The sequence below is a fragment of the Eschrichtius robustus genome, chromosome X (assembly GCF_028021215.1).
Source record: "Eschrichtius robustus isolate mEscRob2 chromosome X, mEscRob2.pri, whole genome shotgun sequence".
Taxonomy (NCBI): Eukaryota; Metazoa; Chordata; class Mammalia; order Artiodactyla; family Eschrichtiidae; genus Eschrichtius; species Eschrichtius robustus.
Window position 1 is genome coordinate 109,090,436 of NC_090845.1, and position 18,776 is coordinate 109,109,211.

The 18,776-nt window shown below is 33.6% G+C and overlaps 1 protein-coding gene across 3 annotated transcripts in view; it reads left to right on the plus strand.

The window, feature by feature from the left end:
- The window catches only part of STAG2 (STAG2 cohesin complex component), a 116,746-nt gene that overhangs the window by 76,782 nt on the left and 21,188 nt on the right, over positions 1-18,776 (plus strand). For all 3 annotated transcript variants that reach the window (XM_068532751.1, XM_068532753.1, XM_068532752.1), the window contains exons 15-25: positions 3,585-3,702; positions 4,127-4,230; positions 5,275-5,367; positions 5,516-5,605; positions 6,189-6,392; positions 7,936-8,006; positions 8,335-8,422; positions 8,515-8,595; positions 10,768-10,860; positions 13,150-13,324; positions 17,329-17,468. In XM_068532751.1, the coding sequence (XP_068388852.1) occupies positions 3,585-3,702; positions 4,127-4,230; positions 5,275-5,367; positions 5,516-5,605; positions 6,189-6,392; positions 7,936-8,006; positions 8,335-8,422; positions 8,515-8,595; positions 10,768-10,860; positions 13,150-13,324; positions 17,329-17,468 (1,257 nt within the window). The remainder of the gene's footprint in view (positions 1-3,584; positions 3,703-4,126; positions 4,231-5,274; positions 5,368-5,515; positions 5,606-6,188; positions 6,393-7,935; positions 8,007-8,334; positions 8,423-8,514; positions 8,596-10,767; positions 10,861-13,149; positions 13,325-17,328; positions 17,469-18,776) is intronic.

Sequence of the window (18,776 nt, forward strand, 5' to 3'; positions counted from 1 at the left end):
TATAGGTGTTGTGTAGCTACCTATTATATGGAGGATGTTTCCTCCTATACCTTTTTTTGCTGAGAAGTTTTATTTATTTATTTTTGGCTGTGTTGGGTCTTCGTTTCTGTGCGAGGGCTTTCTCTAGTTGTGGCGAGCGGGGGCCACTCTTCATCGCGGTGCGTGGGCCTCTCACTGTCGCGGCCTCTCTTGTTGCGGAGCACAGGCTCCAGACGCGCAGGCTCAGTAGTTGTGGCTCACGGGCCTAGTTGCTCCGCGGCATGTGGGATCTTCCCAGACCAGGGCTCGAACCCGTGCCCCCTGCATTGGCAGGCAGATTCTCAACCACTGCGCCACCAGGGAAGCCCGAGAAGTTTTTTTTAAATTTTATTGAAATACAGTTGATTTATAGTGCTGTGTTTAATTTCTCCTCTGCAGCAAAGTGACTCAGTTATACATATGTATATTCTTCTTCATATTTTTTTGTTATGGTTTATCACAGGATACTGAATATAGTTCCCTTGCTGTAGTAGGACCTTGTTGTTTATCCATTTTATACATAATAGTTTGCATCTGCTAATATCCCAGACTCCCAGTCCTTCCCTCCCTCCTCTCCCCCACCTCCCCTCCCCCTTGGCAACCACAAGCCTGTTCTCTATATCTGTAAGTCTGTTTTTGTTTCACAGATACGTTCATTTGGGTCGTATTTTAGATTCCACATATAAGTGATATCATATGGTATTTGTCTTTCTCTTTCTGACTGACTTTGCTTAGTATGATAATCTCTAGGTCCATCCATGTTGCTGCAAATGGCATTATGTTGTTCTTTTTTGTGACTGAGTAATATTCCATTGTATGTATGTGTGTATACACACACACACACACACACACACACATATCTTTCTCTCTTTTTTTTTTTTTTTTTTGGGCTGCCCCACAGGGCTTGCAGGATCTTAGTTTCCTGACCAGGGATCGAACCCATGCCCCCTGCAGTGGAAGCGTGGAGTCTTTTTTTTTTTTTTTAACATCTTTATTGGAGTATAATTGCTTTACAATAGTGTGTTAGTTTCTGCTTTATAACAAAGTGAATCAGCTATACATATATCCCCATACCTCTTCCCTCTTGCATCTCCCTCCCTCCCACCCTCCCTATCACACCCCCTCTACGTGGTCACAAAGCACCGAGCTGATTCCCTGTGCTATGCGGCCGCTTCCCACTAGGTATCGGTTTTACATTTGGCAGTGTATATATGTCCTTGCCACTCTCTCACTTTGTCCCAGCTTACCCTTCCCCCTCCTCGTGTCCTCAAGTCCATTCTCTAGTAGGTCTGCGTCTTTATTCCCGTCCTGCCCCTAGGTTCTTCATGACCTTTTTTTCCCCCTTAGATTCCATATATATGTGTTAGCATACTGTATTTGCTTTTCTCTTTCTGACTTACTTCACTCTGTATGACAGACTCTAGGTCCATCCACCTCACTACAAATAACTCAATTTTGTTTCTTTTTATGGCTGAGTAATATTCCATTGTATATATGTACCACATCTTCTTTATCCATTCATCTGTTGATACCACATCTTCTTTATCCATTCATCTGTCAGTGGACATTTAGGTTGTTTCCATGTCTTTGCTATTGTAAATAGTGCTGCTATGAACATAGGGGTGCATGTATCTTTTCAAATTATAGTTTTGTCTGGGTATATGCCCAGGAGTGGAATTGCTGGATCACATGGCAACTCTATTTTTAGTCTTTTGAGGAACCTCCATACTGTTTTACATAGTGGCTGCACCAGTTTACATTCCCACCAACAGTGTTAAGAGGGATCCCTTTTCTCCCCACCCTCTCCAGCATTTATTATTTGTAGACTTTTTAATGATGGCCATTCTTACTGATGTGAGGGGATACCTCATTGTAGTTTTGATTTGCATTTCTCTAATAATTAACGATGTTGAACATCTTTTCATGTGCCTATTGGCCATCTGTATGTCTTCTTTGGAGAAATGTCTATTTAGGTCTTCCACCCATTTTTTGATTGGGTTGTTTGTTTGATATTGAGTTGTATGAACTGTTTGTATATTTTGGAAATTAAGCCCTTTTCAGTCGCATCATTTGCTAATATTTTCTCCCAGTCTGTAGGATGTCTTTTTGTTTTGTTTATGGGTTCCTTTGCTTGCAAAAGCTTATAAGTTTGATTAGGTCCCGTTGTTTATTTTTACTTTTATTCCTATTGCCTTAGGAGACTGAAACATTGGTGCGATTTATGTCAGAATGTTTTGCCTGTGTTTCTCTTCTAGGAGTTTTATGGTGTCTTGTCTTATATTTAAGTCTTTAAGCCATTTTGAGTTTATTTTTGTGTATGGTGTGAGGGTGTGTTCTAGCTTCATTGATTTACATGTGGCTGTCTAGCTTTCCCAACACCACTTGCTGAAGAGACTGTCTCTTCCCCATTGTATATTCTTGTCTCCTTTGTCGAAGATTAATTATCCATAGGTGTGTGGGTGCTGAGACGTTTTATCATGAACGGATGTTGAATTCTGTCCAATGCTTTTTTTCTTCATCCCTTGAGATGATTATTTTATCTTTCATTACATTAATGTGATGAATTATGTTGATTGTTGTTTTGAATGTTGAATCAACCTTGCATTCCTAGGATAACCCCTACTTGGTCATGATCTGTTATACTTTTTATATATTGCTGGTTTTAGTTTGCAAATTTTTTGAGAACATTTCCTCCATGTTCATGTGGGGTGTTGGTATATATATATATTTAATTGTAATGTCTTTGATGGGTTTTGGTATCATGGTAATGCTTGTCCCCTAAAATGAGTTGGGAAGCTGTAGAACCTTTTTAAGCTTCACAGAATGAAGAGAAATGATTTAGTTATATATTGAATTGATAAGTAATCATGTATTTTGTATTTTAAGTAATCGTTACAACTCCCATTAAGTTACAGTAAATTCGTAGTATATTTTATAACTGAGAGTAGTTCACCCGTGTAATACAGTTGGCCCCCTATATCTGTGGGTTCTGCATCTGTGGATTCAACCAACAGGGGATTCAACCAACAGTGGGTTGAAAATATTTTTTGAAAAATTCCGGAAAGTTCCAAGAAGCGAAACTTGAATTTGCCATATACTGGCAACTATTTACATAGCATTTACATTGTATTAGGTATTATAAGTAATCTAGAGATGATTTAAAGTATATGGAAGGATGAGTGTAGGTTATGTGCAGATACTACACCATTTTATATAAGGAACTTGAGCATCCTCGGAGAATCTGACGAGGGGTCCTGGAACCAATCCTCCTTAGATACAGAAGGATGACTGTATTGAGTCAGGTACTAAATATGCATGTATATAGTCTCTTCAAAAATAATTTTCATGTGAATGATTTAATGATTATTGTGAGAAACGTTACTACCTAGCAGGGTTTACTTATACATAGCAAAGCTAAGGCAGTTCTTCTCTGTCCTTTCTTCCATTTGACCTCAAAAAACAAATTGTTGTTTGAGTTTGCACGTGGTGCCAATAAAGCTTCCATTCTTTTGATTAAGGCTAGTATGATATTTGTCTAAGAGCACATTGCTCTTTTTAAATTTTAGTTACATGAGCACGCGGCGTACCTTGTGGATAGCATGTGGGACTGTGCTACTGAGCTGCTGAAAGACTGGGAATGTATGAATAGCTTGTTGCTGGAGGAGCCACTTAGTGGAGAGGAAGGTAAGGATGTTTAATTATGGTATTTTTGTTGTTAGATAATTTTGAAAATAGAGTTTACTTATTCCATTTCTTTATCTTTTAGCATTAAAATAATGATTCAAAGTCTTTGAATAATTTTGTTTTCGTACACATGAATATTATGTAGAAAGATGTAGTTGCTGTCAATATTCCTTATTTTGTTTTATTATATTTTATTTTTTTGTATCTGTTCATATTTTCATTTCTCAAATTGTGGAGCAGTGTTTTACAGATTTGTAATGCTTAGGAAGGTTTAACTTGTTCTGATCCTTTTTGTGATATAGTAATGGGATTTTCTTTAGTACATTAGGTCAGATTCTGTCACAGGCAGAAGGAACTGTTATGTAATATTATAAATGGCATATAAAGAAAAGAAATAGGTTAACTTTCTGATTTTTTTTTTCAGCGCTAACGGACAGACAAGAGAGTGCTCTGATTGAAATAATGCTTTGTACCATTAGACAAGCTGCTGAATGTCATCCTCCTGTGGGGAGAGGGACAGGAAAAAGGGTATGCCAGCATATTTTCAGTATTCTAAATTATATGTCTCTTTTTCAATATCTTTTTTAAAGTTCTTATTTGTAACCATATAATCAAATTTTTGAATCTTAAATTTTATTTTTCAGGCGATCTTTGCTTATAAATATGTGTTAGAAGTAAATTTTAAAGCATTAGCAATTTGCGAAATCCATGTTCCTTCCATAAGATACTTTGTTAGTTAACTACAGGAGATGCAGTGGTTGACAGTAACTACAGGAGATACAGTGGTTGACAGTCCCTGCCTTTAAGACCGCATGTTGTGCAACATTTTAGAATGGTGTATTTGTCTGTTTTGGTTTATTTATAGATTTGCTTTCTTTTTCTTTTAATAAAAGTTAGAAATAAAAACAGGATAATCATTCATTAAAATGGGGGAAATTCCTATTTCCTGGGATTTGATTTTAATGCATTATTTCAAAGTTCACATATATTTGTATTGTAGACCAAAGTTGCACAGGCTTTCAAACTTTGTGAAGCACAAAAATACATTTTTATATTGTGACCTAGTACACATCTATATATATGTGTTTGTGTATAACTGAAACAATTTCATCAAACAATACTGCAACTTATGTGATGCATTCTATTTTTTCGTGGTTTTTTTTTTCTTGTTTTTCTAATTGCTGGTCGTTACTTATGTTGAATTCATAACTCATGGATCATGGCACAACTTATAGTAGACTGAAATCCTACTCAATCCTATTATTATATAAGCTCCTAAACTACATTTCCTAACTGCTTCTCCTTTCATCCAAAGGTAGAGTTAGTTAATCTAACTGGGTATTGATTTTGTCTCTAGACCTATTCAGAGTGTTGCTATTTTTTAAAAATATAATGTGCAAGCTATTCTCTTTGTTACTTTTGGGTTTCAAGTTTTATAGTAGAAATTCTTGTATCCATCATTTAAAATGTCATTTCATTACTTATTTTGGATATCTTAACTTAAAGTTGAGCACCTAACAGTGTCAGTGGGCTTATTAATAAATACTTGGAAACTTTGTTGTGTTACCTTAGGTGCTAACAGCAAAGGAGAAGAAGACCCAGTTGGATGACAGGACAAAAATCACTGAACTTTTTGCTGTGGCCCTTCCTCAGTTATTAGCTAAAGTAAGTTTGTGTCAGTATCAGGAGTGTTACTAAGAAATTACAAGTTTTGTTTGGAAGTGCCACACAGAATTTTGCACTTACCATAATATTTACTTACCATTATTGTGATGTCTTTGACATGATTTTCTTTCTTTTTTTTATTTCGAAGTACTCTGTAGATGCTGAAAAGGTGACTAACTTGTTGCAGTTGCCACAATACTTTGATTTGGAAATATATACCACTGGACGATTAGAAAAGGTATGGTGTTTCTGTGTATAAAAAACGTTGAAGAAAAATTGTTAACTTAGTTCATCCCATCATATTGTTTATTTATATTTTTTGAAATATGTTTTTGTAACTTTTAATGTAAAAGGAAACCTGTATCTTGTATGCCATATATATTTTAGATAAGGTGGATTTAGAGAATGGCACTAATGAGGTTTCCCTTTGATTCATGCCCATATCCGTACCATCATTGCTAGCCATTATGTGACTATATCACTGATCATTTATGGAGATTAGGGGTGGGTAACTGGATAATAACAATTGCAAAATGAAAGCAGCTAATATCCATTGAATACATTTACTGTGTTCCAGGAACATATGTATTTATGTGTATTAACATCTCACCAAGGCCCTGTGAGATAGGTAATATTATTCCCGTTGAAGTTGGGGAAATAAGTTTGGGTGGGTCAGTGCATTTATTATGACTAGAAGAACTTAATGTATGCCCTACTGGTTGTAAAGTTACTGTGTTTGAAGCTTTTCATCCCGGTTGTGTAGTCATTTTATGCCTATCATATATACCTTAGTTTTAATGAAGAAAACTTTGATTTTGCAGCATTTGGATGCCTTATTACGACAGATCCGGAATATTGTAGAGAAGCACACAGATACTGATGTTTTGGAAGCGTGTTCTAAAACTTATCACGCACTCTGTAATGAAGAGTTCACAATTTTCAACAGAGTAGATATTTCAAGAAGTCAACTGATAGACGAGTTGGCTGATAAATTTAACCGGCTTCTTGAAGATTTTCTGCAAGAGGTATATATTACAAGTATTTTGTCAGCTGTGCCCCACTGCGCACCCCCCACCCCACCCCCCGGAACCAAATTAGTCACCAGTCTTGGTGATAATCCCTAGCAGTATGTTGAAAAGTCATTCAGACTTTCTGTTCTATGATTCATCGTGATACAATTATTCATCCACCAAAATAGGAAGGTGGCAAGAATCTGCGACTAAGAGAAGGTGAAAGCAAAGCTAACATCTTTCCCCTTTTTTTAATTTAAAGAAATGATCTGGGAAGTTTCCAGGGTTTAGTTGAACAAGAGGCTGTTACGGAACAGGGTGTTAACAGAACAGAAAAGTTGAGCTAGACTGTGGCCATGTAACCTCAAAAATTGGGGTGTTTCTTAACATTTTGGAAGTTTATTTATGGTCTTTTATATTATAAAGCCTTGATAAATTATAGCCACTGTCGATTTTGTTGTTTTGTTGTTCTGTTGTATTTCCAAAGAGGCTTAAGTGTGGTAGTCAAATACACTTGTATTTTTATTGTGATTTTTATCTTTTCTGGAAAGGTACACTTAACAGGTTAATTGATTTGCATAAAGTAAAAAGTTGTGATTCTCAAATTAATGCATTTAGCCTTTTCCACATCACTTTGGTCATTAATGCTGCAAAAATGATATGGACTTTTGTAATTTCCAGTTATTTTGTTTAGCAGTTACTTCTTAAACTTTCTTATTTCTGTGTATAACATTTCATGCTTACTATGTTTTGCTTAATTGGAGGTTTGTGCAAATATGTTGATGTACAATGATCACATTCTTAAAAATTGTAATGGCTCTACTCTTAGCCGGATATGATTCTGATTAGGACAAGTTAATTTAAAATCAAGCTATGGTTTGTTAATTAAGTTTAATTACTTACCTTGTATAAAAATTGATGGTGAAAAACAAGCATTTTTTTGAGAGACCTGGGGTTTAATACAGTAAGTTCGATAGTATTTTTTAAAATTTGTAAGTTTCTTATAGTGAGACTCATAAAATTTTCAAAAACTTAAGTTACTCTAAATTGGAAAGTTGATACCCAGAAAAAGGATTAGTATATCTAGTCCTTATGCAGAGGATTTTTTCCAAATTAATTTTAATTGGTCTGATATATCTTTCTTGAGCACTATGTTTCATTTACTTAGTAGATTTTGTCCTTTAGGTATTATCTTTTATGATCTCTTGCTTGTCCTCTAATATATTTCTCTTTATTGTCCCAATGCATTTATTACGGTGAAAGAGTAGATGTCTTCATTGTTTTGTGTCACGATCACTTAAAGGAAAAAAGGAGAATGTCATTCAGTTTTTCTCTCTTGGGTATAATGTATCCGTTATAACAACTCTGTGTTGACCCATTATTCTGGCCACCTTGCTTTAAATTTGGCCAGGTCTAAGTATTGAATGACAGAGTTATTTTGTGGTTTTTAATTAGGTTATTCTTTATTTTCAAGGTGTGGAAATCACCAGTGTGATAGCCTAAGATTTTTCACTTTTGTGGTTATTAATGTTTAATATGATATAATTAACATTCATAGGGTGAAGAACCTGATGAAGATGATGCATATCAGGTATTGTCAACATTGAAGAGAATCACTGCTTTTCATAAGTAAGTTGAATCTTAAAGTTTCTGATTTCTTAAAACTGTAGCAAAATCAGAACCAACTTGCATGTTTTGGGATTATAGTGTCAAATTTTTTGCTGGATTTCTTGTGCTTTTGGGAAAAAAGTACTTGATAGAGTCATGTTGTGAATTGGGGAACAACAAATTATCAACTAATATACTTTTTAAAAATACACATTTTTTTTGTTGTTCTTGTTGGGCGCATGTTAGAAAGTTTACTACATTTTACTTTAATAGTATTCTGTTAACAGTCAAGTCCAGAACAAATGTGATTAAGCTTAACTTTTTAATGTAACTTAATTCTTTTTTACAGTGCCCATGATCTTTCAAAGTGGGATTTGTTTGCTTGTAATTACAAACTATTGAAAACCGGAATTGAAAATGGAGACATGCCTGAACAGGTTTTTATTTATTTACATGTTACATATTTAACTTTGAGAAAGAAGACTTGTGACTTTTAAAATTTAACTGTGTTCTCTTTGTTCTTTTATAGATTGTTATTCACGCACTGCAATGCACTCACTATGTAATCCTTTGGCAGCTTGCAAAGATAACTGAAAGCAGCTCTACAAAGGTTTGTGGTGGTTCAGTGGCGTCTTTATTAAATAGCATTAACTTTTCACCAAACTTAAACATAAGACATTTCAATAAAATCTTGATTATTTCTAATCTACTATTTAGGCATGTGTACTTTTAAAAACAGTTATTTGTAGTTTGATGTATATTCAGTGAAAGAACATAATATGTTTTGTTTAGGGTATGATTCTAAATTTTAAAAATCACATTTCTACGTGGCATAATTTATGGATTTCCATATCATTCTCAAAAGTGCTGGGTACATAAAGAACTACAGATTTTGTAAATCATGACCAAGAGCCTTTGAAACTTAAAGATACAGCTATTGGGTTGTATAAATTAATTATTACAAACCACCTGTCCCTAGATCTTATGCCTTGTATTGTTTTGGGATCTCCTTATTCATACTCAGGATCTCTGTACTGATGTTCCAAATTCATGATAAATCACTTTCTGGTTGAGTGTAATGTGCCAGCTACTAGGTCATAGAACTTTCGAATTTTTATCTGTAATGGTAATCCTTGATGTGTTTAGTAATTGAACTAAACAGTACTGCCTTTTTCATTTGTAAATTAGAAACTTAAACTTCGTACTTGTAGTAGTAGATGTTGCCTTAAATATTATTTGGGCACATTTTTATAAATATTAAGTAATTTCTGTAAGCTATAGAATTAGCTGTTCATAGTTATTTTCCTCAAAAAGGAATCCTCTTGATAATCAGTTTGTTTTGCATAAAATCACAGAATAATTTTAGAATTTTTTTGAGGTTTTTAAGCACAAGATGCAATTATATCTACAAATGGATATTTTCCCCCTTGAAAAGACAATGTAGTACTGTTGTTAAAATAGTGTATTTTTTGTCAGACACCCAAAAAGTTTAATTCAATATCAAGCTTGTAGTAGGAACAGTGACTGTATTAGCAAATATGATTGCTCACCTAAATCAAAAGCATTGAGTTAAAAATTAACATGGGAAAAAAGGTAATACTTTTAGTAGAGGAAAGAGGGTAAAAATGGTTATTAAATGCAAAAATTATTTCTACTGAAGCTTGGTTGAGTTTTCTTCACCAAATCAATCTCTAAGTTAAACCTGTTTTTATTTAACTTGTCTATTACATATACCAAATGTGTACTGATAGTCTATCGTTTGGCATCCAGTATCAGGAGACGGGCCAGAGGTTATGCCTTAAATAAATTAGTGTGGTTGATCTTTATAAAGTAGTTTTCTATTTTAAATTAACTGGTGTAAATATTTAGAAAAAGAAAAAAAATTCTAAAAAAAATTTAGAAAAAGAAAAAAAAGATTCATCCTTTTAGTGTAGGTTTATGAGACACTTAAAATTTTTTTTTCTTAAGTGGAGTAGTACCACAAAACTAATTTTTCTTTGGTCCCTCTCTGTTTTTAAAAAGCACAACCACTATCCTACAAATGAAAAATGAAACATGCTGTCCCTTTTTTATCATTTATTTTATTCCATTCATCAGTCGGCCACCCATCAAATTACAAAGCGAGGATGGAACATAAATCTTTACTTGTTAAGCATTCTGAGGTAGTGGATTTATATGGATAGCCATATATAGTCATATAAGTTTTCTCATTCTAAAGGACCCAGATCACGTAGGATATTATCCGTTAATATACCTGGTATTTTTTTTTTTTTGATAAAATTTTATTCTTATATACAGATGCTTTTTCTATGTGATGATATTTGGCTTTGAGTGAATATTCTAACACTCAGCTTTGTGAAAACATATATTTACTACACTACCAGTATTTATATATTCATTAATGATATGCATGTACTAATAGTCTGAGGATTTTTAAGTACTAGGCCTACAATATTAAGTACATAGTAAATTAAATGTATTACAGAATGAACAGAGAAATGGAAATTGAAAAAGGCTGAGTTAAAGATGATATAAACAGTATTTTTAAATGTCAGCTAATTATCATGAATATACCTGGTGTTTTTAAGGCTGCAATTTGTTGAGATTTTAAAAGTGGTTTTTGTTTTCCTTTTTGATAAATAATAAAGAATTTAAATCTAATGTACAAGCAGAGTTAACATAGTTAAATATATGGTGATGTTTTATGTAATTTAAAATATCTTAAATACTGAATGAGTTTTTAATACAGTATTTTAAAATGCTCATGTTAAATTTTTTCAAGGAGGACTTGCTGCGTTTAAAGAAACAGATGAGGGTATTCTGTCAGATATGTCAGCATTACCTGACCAACGTGAATACCACCGTTAAAGAACAGGTTAGTAATTACTATAGATAGCAGTCTTTTGTAAGCAACCCTGAATAAATATCTGAACTAATATAGAAAATTTAAGAAATACTGAAATTGGGCAAAGTAGAAATATCTTGTATCTGTATATATACCATGCTCAAAAAATAGATTAACATTAATTCCATGTGGAGCATTATAGATTACCCTCATGTTGCAGTTATTCTGTGTTATTGTTTCTTTATGCCACACATGGTAAACAGACCCATATATACAAAGTAGGTGTATGCAGTTACATAAATTATTCCTGAAAGCAACAAGTATAACAGGTATGCCTCAGGGAGGAAAGGTCCATCTGGTTTTGTTATCTCTGAGAGTATTATCAGATGTTGGCATTCCTGCCCATCCCGATTGTGTGGGTTATTTTTTCTTGTGTGGACTTTGAAATAAAAATTTTAATCACTTCCGTCTTCAGAGTGTTACCTTCCCACCACATATGCCCTCTTGATTCCATTGCTGCCAAGCTTCTCAATCTGGAAATACATTGTTACTTGGTGCCATGGGTAGTTTTCCCATCTGTAAAATAACTTCTGATCCTGGGACCAAGAGCCTATTTAGTTTTGAACTGTAACAATAAAGGACTTGGGACATTTTCTTCTCTACAATTCAGATAAGAGGCACAAACTTTCAGAAGGTAGTAAAATGAGTTTATAGTTAATGTCTTAGAATAGGATTTCAATGAAGTATACACTGATCCAAACTTAATATATGAAGTATTACTTGATATATTTTCATAGGCCACCAAGATACTCAGCTTAATATTCCATATTTCTTACAGTGTTAGCACATAATTCCTTATGGGTTATTGTGTGTAATCTCCTTTATATATAATCTGTTGTTCAGGCCTTGGAGATTAATTATTTGGTCATTAAATAGCCTGTGTATTAGTCTTCCTAACAGCTTCCAGGAATATGTCCTGGTTAGCTCACAAGACCTGTCAGTTCACCTAATTAGTAAATGTCACCATGCTTATCACTGTGTATCGTTACTGTGTATGTTGCAAAAGCTTTTGTAAACTCAGATATCTTGATAGGTATAAATTATTACTATAGTAGTAAAATGAGAGGAAGAGACCAAAAGAAGAGGTAAAAGCATAGAGAAAAAATAAATGTGGTTAGTTCCAAAAAGGCAAAGCTATTATTAAAATCTGCTTTGAGCTCTATATTATAATCTGTCCTTCTAGTAGTAGTCTTCCATTAAATGTAATTTTCTGTTGACTTTGTGATCACAAAATTTTATTTTCCTTATCCCTTCCCAACAAATAATTAAATTTTTTCCAGTTACCTTCTGACTACCTTTACCAGTGTTTGACTCTATTTAAAACTCCTGGCAGAGTTTTTATAAAGCTCCTCAAGATATAACTTCATCCAAAAATAAAAAGATATAACTTCAGCTTTATTGCTTTATTTATTTATTTGTTTGTTTGTTTATTTATTTATTTAGCTGTGCCAGGTCTTAGTTGTGTCACGTGGGATCTTTAGTTGTGGCATACGAACTCTTAGTTGCGACATGCAGGATCTAGTTCCCTGACCAGGGATCGAACCCAGACCCCCTGCATTGGGAGCATGGAGTCTTAGCCACTGGACCACCAGGGAAGTCCCACTTCAGCCTTATGTTTATTATACTGTCAGGTTTGCCTGATGATTAGTAAGCAGACCCACACTTGGTTATGTTTTTTTACTTAATCATCACATATACTGACAATGAGAGTGCTTAAAAAGTCCTATAGATTTTGTGATCTCTCTTCTAAGAGATCTTCTAGGAGATATTCATCTTCTTGCAAGGTATAAGTGTTTTTCTTCCATAGAAGAAAAGAATGGTACCAGGTTTATACATTATTTGATATTTGAGAATGTATACCATGAGACATTGTGGTGTAGTGTAAAGGGTGGGGTTTGGAGTCAGAAAACCTGAGATTGAGTCCTGATTGCATGTTTTGATGATGTTAACATATTGTACAAATCACTTAAAAAATTAAAAGAAAATTGCTGAAAACTAAAAAGAATATTTGTGAAATTATCTTGCAGTTAGTAAATCACAATGCAAATATCAGTAGTTATTGTTGAAAAATTACACTCTTCACCTTTAAAATCTTAGGAAAATACTAGACATGGCTTTTTCTTGTGAGTTTCAAATATAGAAAGTTGGATTTTATTTCCACATTAAATATGTAAGTTACTTGTGGCAGTTCGTGAGAAAATTTGGTTTATGGCATGCTATCCTTTTTTTTAATTTTTTTAAAATTTTGTTTTATACTAGGCCTTCACTATTCTATGTGATATTTTGATGATCTTCAGCCATCAGATTATGTCAGGAGGGCGTGACATGTTAGAGCCATTAGTTTACACCCCTGATTCTTCATTGCAGTCTGAGTTGCTCAGCTTTATTCTGGATCATGTCTTCATTGAACAGGATGATGACAATAACAGTGCAGGTAATTTTATTGCCATCTTTTTGTTAAATCTGTGTATCTACTATAAATCAAATTTAATTAATAGCAATGTAAAGTGTTACACTACTGTTTGATATTTTATTCTTAAAATGTGAAACACAGGTACATTTTCCAGTGCAATTTGTGTTCATTGCTTGTAACATTGTAAAGACAATGTGGTATCACAGAGTATAGGCTTTGGAATCAAATCTTTGTTTCTCACTAGTTGTGAGCTTGTTTTTCTAATTTGTAGCTACCTTACAGAACTGTACAAGTTAATTAAATTGAGCAAAGTGACTAGTATAGTGCCTGGGCATGTAGTAGGTAGGTACTCAACAAAATTTACTTCTCTTTCCCCTTAATCATTGGTAATACCAATATTCAAGTAATTAGAGCAGAATAAAGTATTTCTATAAATGACCTTTTTGTTGTATACTTTCATAGCATAATTTTTCTGTAGAAGTCTGGGGCAGTATAGAATGTTACAGGTAAATAATCAAACCAGCCTTGCCTAGTGTTAAGTTACTCTTCGCACCCTAATTGCATACACAGATGCCTTACTTGAACAAGAAATCGTGGAAAAACAGTATTTGGTGACTTCTTCTGGGGTGTTTTTTTTTTTTTTTTTCCAATTTGAAGTTAAACTTGAAGGATATATAACATCAGTATGTGTATGTCCATACATAAACTGACACATCACTGCAAAGCTTTAACTATATATAATTCTAGACATGGCTTGTAGCTTATTTTTTATCAATAGAGAGCTTTGTTCTCAAGTATTAAAAACTTAACCAGAACAGAATTGAGAAACCTAAGTAGCCAAAACAGATATCAAAATCCATGTACTAAAGTTTATATACTTAGAATTTTCCACCATTCACTTTCAGCTCTTGGTTTAGTTACACTTTATTTTTAACATTCATTTGACATTTATTGGTCAGCAGGCAGTATACTAGATGCTATGAATATAAAAAAAATGAGACATGGTCTTTTCCTTTAAGAATTCAATTCAAGTGGAAAAGACGTATCTAAAAACAAGTAATTATAATGTAACTTGATAAGTAATAGAGGTAGGTACAAAGTGTTGTGGGCATGTAGAGGAAGTTCTAACTGTTCTGTAGGAGTCAAAACACCATTGAAATAAGCTAACATCAGAAATGGATCCTAAAAGATGAGTAGGAGTTTTAAAAACTTCTATAGGAAAACATAGTTATATTCCCAAAACTGATACAAAATTGGTTTTGGTCTATAACCCTTTTGTTAGTTGGGGACTACCTCAACTTCATTTAGATCATAGGAAATAGGAATGAGAATAAGCTTGCCAATACTCCTAAATTTTCTGGGAGCTTCCTGGAATTACACTTTGTCTTACCTCCTTGGACTTCGTGTTTTTCTATTTCCACTTTAAAAATGAAATGTATTCCAGTTCTATGGAAAAGAATAAAATGTAACACATTTGTATATACCAACCACCAGCATTTGTCAAATTTTGCTCTGTTTCAGATTTGTTTTTTAAAGGAATAGATAGATACAAAAGAAGCCCTTGTTTGTATCCCTCCCCATCCCATTATTCTTTTTCCCTAGAGATAACTGCTATCCTGAATTTGCTGTTTATCATGCCTTTGCATTTTAATTTTATTTTACTAGGAATTTATGTATCTTTTAACAATATATAGTTTATTTTCTGTTGCTAGCTTCCACATAAATGGTATCATGTTGAACATTTTATTTTTCATCTTGCTTTTTTGAGTTAACATTATTTGTGAAATTTGTCAGTATTGACATGTGGTTATAGCTTATTCATCCTGACTGCTGAATATTATGTGATATGAATTAACCACACTTTATCCATTTTCATATTGACGAACATTTAGGTTGTTTCCATCTTTTCTCCTATTATAAATAGTGTTACAAAAATGTTCTTATACTCATCTCCTTGAGCACATGTGCAAATGCTTTTCTAGTGTACAGGCATACCTCCTTTTATTGCACTTCGTAGATACTGTGTATTTTTACAAATTGAAGGTTTGTGACAACCCTTCACACATGTCTATGGGTGCCATTTTTCCAACAGCATTTGTTCTCTTCATGTTTCTGTGTCTTTTTTTTGGTAATTCTTGCAACATTTCAAACTTTTCCATTATTATATTTGTCATGGTGATCTGTGATCAGTGATCTTTGATGTTACTACTACAACTCGCATGAAAGCTTAGATGATTAGCATTTTTTTAGCAATGAAGTGTTTAATTAACATATGTACATGTTTTTAGACATAATGCTATTGCACACTTAGTAAGACTACAGTATAGTGTAAACAGAACTTTTATATGAACTGGGAAACCAAAAAATTCATGTGACTCATTGTAGTATTCCCTTTATTGCAGTGGTCTAATCAAACCTGCAGTATCTCCGAGGTGTGCCTGTATACCTGAGTGGCATTGCTAGATTATATAGTCTGTGTGCATCTTAAACTTGACCACAAGTTGCCAAATTATTTTCCAAAGTGGTTTTATTCTTTTATCCTCCCACCAGCAGCATATGATAGTTTCCATTGCTTTTCATACTCATCTAACCCCTGGTATTGTAGACCCATGGTTATTTGATTTGTTAGCCCACATCAGACTAGAAGGGGAGAATAAAACAGGGAATGCTTCTAGAGGCACTGGCAACACATAATAATAATGGCAACTGACATTGTGAAAGGCCCAGTGTGTTAGACACTTCTCTAACATTCTTTAATCCCCACAAGAGAAAACGGTGGCTAATTTTTGATAAGTAAGAAATGAAGAAACCTAAAAATCAGGGCTCAAAAAACTCTTAATATCTGGGTAACTTAGTCTGTAGGGGGAATAAGTCTGTATCCCTCTAGTTCCTGAGAACAGTACCAAACAATGATTGGAAACAATATTGTATAGAAATCCATTATAATCACAGAGTCATTAAGAAAAAGTTAGCTTGTATGTTCAGTGTACTCTTTTAAAAGAATGAACAGTACGTTTTAGGTGTCTAAGCAAATGACTTTGGCATTCTGGAATAGGCACTTTTGATAACAGAAACTTTTCGGATGGTCTGTCTTAAACAAATTCCTATTCTTAAAATTTGGTTTTTACTTACTAGCAGTTATCAAGGATTATCAGAGACAGGGTGAAATAAATACTTGTTTAAAAAGAGTTCTTATTTTATACACAGTATTTTTATGTAAGTAATTTCATTTGTAAAATTTGTCAGGAGGAAAATTCTTTGCATAGCTTTTTATGTAAAAGGCTTCATTACAATTTTATGCACAGTATCAAATAATTTGAAAATCCTTTGGCAATACTTGGAGGCTGTAATCCGGCTTTCTCAACTGTGAATTTGGAAATAATTTTGTCCCTTTGATAACTGAATATCAAGATCTCACATAATGGATCAGAGCAGATATATGTGAAGTTACCTTAAAAAGACAGAATGGTTTCTAGGCCAGTCTAACTGAATATCTGTAATATGTATAAAGGAAGTATCTGTCAATAAAAGTTGGGTTTGAGGTTGGGTGGGGTCATCTTTAGAAGGGATAGGAGAATTTCTGAGGTTGTCTGCCCCTAGGGAAGAAAGAGCCTTACCCAGCAGATACTGAATATGCAGGTCTCATCGTCAAACTATCCTGCTAGGGAAGTAGATTAATGTGTTAGGCAAGCTTAGCCTGATTTCACTAAACATCAGTTCCTCTCACTCACTCCACTTGTTCCTGTTCCATGTTCACTAAACAGCCTTCTGATTTGACGTCACAAAAATTTTGTGTATTGGAATAAGTGGGCTGGTCATTCATGAAGATATTGAGTGATTATAATTTTTATTTTACTTAAATGTTTTTTCCCTAATTTTTCAAATTCTCCAAAATAAAGATGTTTTATATTGAATTTGATACACACACACACACACACATACACACGCACGCGCACGCACACACACACACGCATAAGGCTGAAGTAAAATACAGATGGCTTAACGTTGGAAACCTTTTTCCCCAGATGGTCAGCAGGAAGATGAAGCCAGTAAAATTGAAGCTCTGCACAAAAGGAGAAATTTACTTGCAGCATTTTGTAAGCTAATTGTATATACTGTGGTGGAGATGAATACAGCTGCAGATATCTTTAAGCAGTATATGAAGGTAAAGTTGAAAAATGGATAGCGAGATATTTTCACGTCGCTTTTATGTTTGGTTGCCATTGAATTTTTTAATAGTAAATTACTTTTCTAGTGTAAAAGAAATCTCTTAAAATATTTAACATTTTCAGTAAATTTTCTCATACCTCCGATCCTCCATTAATGGACATTTTGGGTTTATTGAGTTCATTTGTGTTTGGAATATTGCAAACAGCTTGTCTTAGGTTAACTGTCACTAATAGAAATTGCTTTTGTGATTTAGTTTAAAACAGCAGGATGGTGTCCCTCCCCTGCTTGATGTAACATAAAAAAGTGTTTAGGAGTCAGAGAACTAGATAATACAGTTTTGGCTTGGTTGCTATGCAGCTTGTGACCTCGAGTAATTCAATACCTTTTGTGTCCTGCGTTTCTTCATCTGTTCCACTGTGATAGCTAAGGTTCCTTAAGCTCTGAAAATCTGATTTGAGTCACAGTGGGTTATTCACAAATTGTCATAAATATATGTGAGATTCTTTAACTTTTAAGTAGTAGTAGAAAGGATATTGTTGATTGTACTAACAGAATGTGACTAAATACGGTGTGATGATTTTTCTGTAATCCTTTTTCAAGTAAAATCTAATTATAAATGTAAACATTTTTTAAGCTTTTGCTTTTACAGGATAAAATATGTAATACATTTATCAAAACCTAGTTAATTCTCTCTTCAGAATACTTTCCTATATGATAGAACCATTAATAAAGTACTTTGGAACTTAAGTTATTTGGCCTGATACTTGTTAGATTTTTTTTTTTAAACTAAGGTTGTTTTTGAAGTCATTTTGCACATTTTAAACTTTTAGACTTAGGTATTCTAGATTAAAGTCAATTTTGTTAGTCATATAGGGGCATGGTTATCCTGTTATCTCTGGTAGTTGTTAATGTATGCATTTTGAAACAAGATCTTAAATTAGAAAAAAAATTCCTGTGCAGTGTGTAATGTAAATGCCAGATACAGTAAGTTTTCTTTTAAATGTTGTTAACAGGCTGTTAGTTTCTATAAGCCAAATCAATAAATTTGGAAACTGCTCATGAACTACATGCCATTAGCAATGAATAAGTTATGAACGTAACTGATTACATTCATTGTCATAGTTCACAAAGAGCACAAGAACTTTGTTTCTGTCCTTTGTTTTATTTCTGAAAATCTGTATAACTTAATTATTGTTAAACAATATACCTCCTTAAAACCAACTGTGGAGCTTAATGTGATTAGATCTTAACTGTCTGATGTTTCTGAATTTACTGATGTTAGGGATTATGTGTTTAAAGATTA